The 4,887-nt window shown below is 37.9% G+C and overlaps 2 protein-coding genes across 2 annotated transcripts; one reads left to right on the forward strand and one right to left on the reverse strand.

Moving 5' to 3' along the window:
* Window positions 1-768: 768 nt before the first annotated feature.
* LOC145104166 (cytochrome P450 78A5-like) lies at window positions 769-2,590 on the forward strand. The gene is made up of 2 exons (XM_079041450.1): window positions 769-1,744; window positions 1,887-2,590. Exons 1-2 carry the CDS (start codon window positions 785-787, stop codon window positions 2,493-2,495), a joined length of 1,569 nt encoding a protein of 522 aa, XP_078897576.1. The 5' UTR covers window positions 769-784; the 3' UTR covers window positions 2,496-2,590.
* A 334-nt stretch (window positions 2,591-2,924) lies between these two features.
* On the reverse strand, window positions 2,925-4,887 carry LOC145104170 (COBRA-like protein 4). Its single transcript, XM_079041454.1, has 6 exons — window positions 4,746-4,887; window positions 4,582-4,661; window positions 3,988-4,447; window positions 3,753-3,900; window positions 3,355-3,632; window positions 2,925-3,274 (listed from the first exon to the last, which is right to left on the reverse strand). Exons 1-6 carry the CDS (start codon window positions 4,852-4,854, stop codon window positions 2,988-2,990), a joined length of 1,362 nt encoding a protein of 453 aa, XP_078897580.1. The 5' UTR covers window positions 4,855-4,887; the 3' UTR covers window positions 2,925-2,987.

Here is a 4,887-nt window from a genome sequence, read left to right on the forward strand (position 1 = left end):
TAATAAAGTTGCCGTTCATATGTTTTTTTTTTTATTTTTTTTGAACCGACAAATATAAATATTATAATCTACTCCTAAATTAACACCTAATTCCATCTATGTCCATCACGGGACTTGAACCCTCGACCTCAAAGTATTTGATAAATATATTTAAAAAAACAAACTTTAGCATTAATTAAATTAATTAAAGTACTAATTATAGGAAATATTATCATAATTAAATTTGATAAATATTAATTATAAATAATATTCTTTGTATTTTACATTTAACTATAGTAATAGTATATATTAATTATAAGAAATATTATCATAATTAAATTTGATAAATATTAATTATAAGTAATATTCTTTATAACGAATGTATTTTACATTTAATTATAATAATATTATCTATAATTAATACTTCAATTAATGTTTTGATACTTGTCTTTAGGGCATATATTACAAAATCATTTCAAAATAATGTTCAAAACATAGAAATTTTTATAAGAAAAAATGTAGTTGCTATAAATAAAACATATATACATAAGGAAAGTCCATAAAATCAGAAGCAAAATAGTGAGAATGTAAATCTGTACATGGTAACAAATTGAATGAATTTGTATCCGTGTGTAACGCGCGTGCTTACAAAATATGCAAAGATACGCATATTTTATTACCATTAATTTTTCTTGTAATTAAGAAGTAGCACCAAGCTGTATTTCCTCTAGTGTTCGTTCCTATATAATAGATGTAAGGACCTCCCGCTTCATCACTCCACCAATTCTCTTTGTCTCCTCTAAAAATGTCTACTTCAGCAGCTATTTACAGTACTCTACCTTCAGCTTCATCTGTGCTCAGCTTCGAGCTCTTCCTTTGTACTATTGTTTTTGTCTCCATCTTTGCGTTCGTCCTTGCTCCAGGTGGCCTAGCATGGTCTCTCTCAAAACCCCGATCCAAAACAGCCATTCCTGGACCGACTGGGTTCCCCATTTTAGGCCTTGTGTTTGCCTTTACATCATCTCTAACACACAGAACCCTTGCCGAGCTCTCAAAGGCCTTTAATGCCAAACCTCTAATGGCTTTTTCTGTCGGCTTCACACGTTTCATCATATCAAGCCACCCTGAAACTGCCAAAGAAATCCTTTCAAGTTCTGCTTTTGCCGACAGGCCAGTGAAGGAGTCTGCTTATGAGCTTTTGTTCCACCGTGCCATGGGTTTTGCTCCATATGGTGATTACTGGAGGAACCTCAGGAGAATCTCTGCCACCCATTTGTTTAGCCCCAAAAGGGTATCTGGGTTCGGGGTATTCAGAGAGAAGATAGGATTGAAAATGGTTGATCAAGTTTCATCTTCCATGCAACACGAAGGCGTCGTTGAGGTGAAAAAGATCCTTCATTTTGCTTCCTTGAACAACGTCATGATGTCCGTATTCGGAAAGTCCTATGACGACTTCCATGTTGGTGATGGATATGTGCTGGAGAAGCTAGTCAGCGAAGGATATGAGCTTCTCGGAATCTTCAACTGGAGTGACCATTTCCCAGTTGTAAGCTGGTTTGACTTCCAAGGGGTGAGGAAGAGGTGCAGAGTTTTGGTGTCCAAAGTTAATGTTTTCGTTGACAAGATAATTGTAGAACACAGAGAGAAACGATCGGAGAATATAAGAGAAGAAGCTGAAGTTTCTGATGGCGACTTTGTTGATGTTTTGCTTGATTTGGAATCTGAAAACAAGTTGAATGATGCTGACATGATAGCCGTTCTTTGGGTACATACATATCTCTATTTTTATTAATTTGCCTTGTTTACTGTGCTATATAATATATGTAATATGTTGCTCCACACATGGGACTAATTAGAATGTTTCCCTAGCTCATCATTTGAAGCTTTCTTTAATTATTTCTTAACAGGAAATGATTTTTAGGGGAACAGACACAGTGGCCATCCTTCTGGAGTGGATTCTTGCAAGGATGGTGTTGCACCAGGACATTCAATCCAAGGCGCAATCTGAGATAGATAATGTTGTTGGGAAAGGTCGAGCAGTTGCAGATTCCGACCTGCCTAATCTTCCTTATCTCCAAGCAATTGTGAAGGAAACCTTGCGTGTTCACCCTCCTGGCCCTCTTCTTTCCTGGGCTCGTCTTGCAATCCATGACACTCAGGTTGGACCACACATGGTTCCAGCGGGGACGACAGCCATGGTGAACATGTGGGCCATAACCCATGATGAACGGGTTTGGTCTGAACCTGAAATGTTTAAACCTGAGAGGTTCATGGAGGAGGATGTTGCGATAATGGGTTCTGATCTAAGGTTGGCTCCTTTTGGTGCTGGCAGAAGGGTTTGCCCAGGGAAAGCAATGGGTTTGGCTACTGTTGAGCTTTGGTTGGCTCAGTTGCTACAGAACTTCAAATGGGTTGCACCCAGTACTTCTGGTTCTGTTGATTTGTCAGAGTGTTTGAACCTGTCTTTGGAGATGAAGAAGCCTTTGGTGTGCAAGGTCGAGGCTAGGGTTTTTTGATGCTGAAAAAGTATTTTTACTTTCATTAATTTCGTTTTTCTAATAACTGCATTTCTATGTTTTTTGTTTTGATATTTTTCGGCATATGATGTATGCTAATGCCTTGATCATTTGATTGTTCACTTTTTCATGATCTATTCAATAAAACGTGGAATTTACATTTGTCTATACATCAACCTAGCTACTATGGAGAAATGAGTTCTAAATTCAACTTGACTTAAGGAACCCAATCAATTGAGCAAATTGGAGAAATAACTCGTTTACTAATCCCAAATTCTCAATTGAGCATCAATAATCAGCATCAGAATGCATATACAAAGAAAATGAAATTTAAAAACATCACTAGAGGGAACTGCAAACAAATTTAGTGGGCAAGAACTATATATCATACGTTCCAATATAGATGCACACAGATATCTATTCGCACAAAATAGTTGCCATCAAAATGATCATGCATGAACTAGTGATAACAAAACCTTAATTGACACTCTATCAACAAATGAAAAACTGTAAGAACCAAAACAAAGAAGTTGCCATGGCTGAAATTATGATTGATTCAGTGCTAGCGTAGTTTGGCAGCGAAGGGTATGTCTCAGGAGGTGGAAGCATGCATTCTTCCCCATTAAAGTAGACTTTACGAGGGAAAGCCCATCCCTGCTTGAATGTAAAGGTGTTCTTGTCCTTCTGCATAAGCACTTCTGACTGCACATTTCCAAAGGGCCCAGCTTCCATTAACAAATCATTATAGAACTTCATTCCATAAAACATCCCAGTGTCATCTGCACAACAGAAACAGGATTCACTCTTTCAACAAACTTCAGTTCATATTAAAGACGTTGCAAAGAATACTTTGACTCACTTATGGATCGATAGGGAACAAGAGGCTTATAATCGAAGCTAAAAACTTGGGTAACATTGTTGAGATTTGGGTGTTGTGCCACAAGAGTCCACTGCGTATAGTTGAGTCTGTAATTGAAGTTGGTGACAGCCATCTTTACACGCCAATAGTCTTTGTAGTTTTGTTTCACATGCCAATGCACCCGTATGGGGCACATATGATGAGTGCATTGTAGCAGTGGCTCATTATCTTTTCTGGGAGTGTTTATACCCACTGTGCTCAACCTCTTTGAATCACTCCTACACATTTAAAAACAATTTGCACTTGTTATCAATCATCAAATTAATCACACCATTAGCATATATAATTTGTTTTAGTAGCAATTAATGTTTGTACATATATATAACTGAAACCCTTACTTGATACACCTGTCTTTATTATGGCAACCACAGGAACAAGCTGGGCAAGGAGTGATGGTTTGATTGTAGAATGAAGAAAAGGACACGCAACAGCGTGGATGCCTGGATACCAAAAACTGCGAGTACGTGCATGTCACATTCCATGTCACTGCATCCGGATAATCAACCATTTTAGAGTTACTTAAAAGTGGGTTTATACAACTTTTAATTAACAGAAAAACATAGATAGATTTACTTAATGCTTGAGTCTTTCGCCTGCGATCAGGAGTAAGATAGACTGTAGAAGGCACAATTGTTGCTGGGCCACATGTGTAGCCAGGACCAGGAGCGAGCAAAGTGAAGTTCTTTGGCAGTTTTACAGTTTTATTGGAAGTGCCAGCAAGGCCGACACTCACTTGAAAAGCGGAAACAGCAGCAGAGGGATCTTGGCCCCATGATGACACCACTCCGCCTTTACAGCAATTGGATATTTGTTGATTGTAAGGAACTCCAGGGAGCAAATCCACAACCACAGGGTTTCTCTTGCAACAATGTGGCATGTTTCCTCCTTTGAACTTAGAACAATCTCCTTGTTCAGTGGTTTGGGCTCCCACCATTGACCAAATCACTTCTTTCTTAGCCCAATTCCATCCCAGGGTCCAACCAGGACTCATGATATGCCTATACATTTGAAAATTGTTCATTGTCACTGTTGCCTGCATGCAAGATATAGTTTATATTTTGTTACACTCCTCGAATCTCATTTTTAATCTTGATGACAAGAAAACGATTAACTCAAGAGGAAGTTTTTCTTCCAGATGAATTTGAAGAAAATATATAGGAAGCTCACCACATAACCGTCTGGGGTCCAGGAGATCACATCCCATTTGATAGTTATATTTCCAAAAGGATCCAGCGGATCAAATGCCACTGAAATTACATTATCAACTTGTTATATTAAATATATACCTTACACTATATATTGCAGGAAACATATTAATCACTTTACCATACTTGATCTCTGAGAAAAAACCAAAAGAAAAACAGGCCATATGCGCAGATTTAAAACAGAAAAGGGGTAGCATTGGTTCTGCCAGAACTGATATGCAGACTTGAAAACCATTTCCCTGACACTTAAACCTGCTTCTTGGATACT

Source organism: Lactuca virosa, chromosome 1 (genome assembly GCF_052849685.1).
Source record: "Lactuca virosa cultivar CGN04683 chromosome 1, Lactuca_virosa_CGN04683_v6, whole genome shotgun sequence".
In the NCBI taxonomy this organism is placed as follows: Eukaryota; Viridiplantae; Streptophyta; class Magnoliopsida; order Asterales; family Asteraceae; genus Lactuca; species Lactuca virosa.

Excerpts from the sequence above, each read along its gene's own strand:
- LOC145104170 (XM_079041454.1), bottom strand. The coding sequence starts at position 4,854 with ATGGTTTTCAAGTCTGCATATCAGTTCTGGCAGAACCAATGCTACCCC. Across the intron at positions 4,662-4,745 it reads GGTTTTTTCTCAGAGATCAA|TGGCATTTGATCCGCTGGAT; the intron begins GTATGGTAAAGT and ends ATGTAATTTCAG. Across the intron at positions 4,448-4,581 it reads GGACCCCAGACGGTTATGTG|GCAACAGTGACAATGAACAA; the intron begins GTGAGCTTCCTA and ends TCTTGCATGCAG.
- LOC145104166 (XM_079041450.1), top strand. The coding sequence starts at position 785 with ATGTCTACTTCAGCAGCTATTTACAGTACTCTACCTTCAGCTTCATCT. Across the intron at positions 1,745-1,886 it reads ACATGATAGCCGTTCTTTGG|GAAATGATTTTTAGGGGAAC; the intron begins GTACATACATAT and ends ATTTCTTAACAG.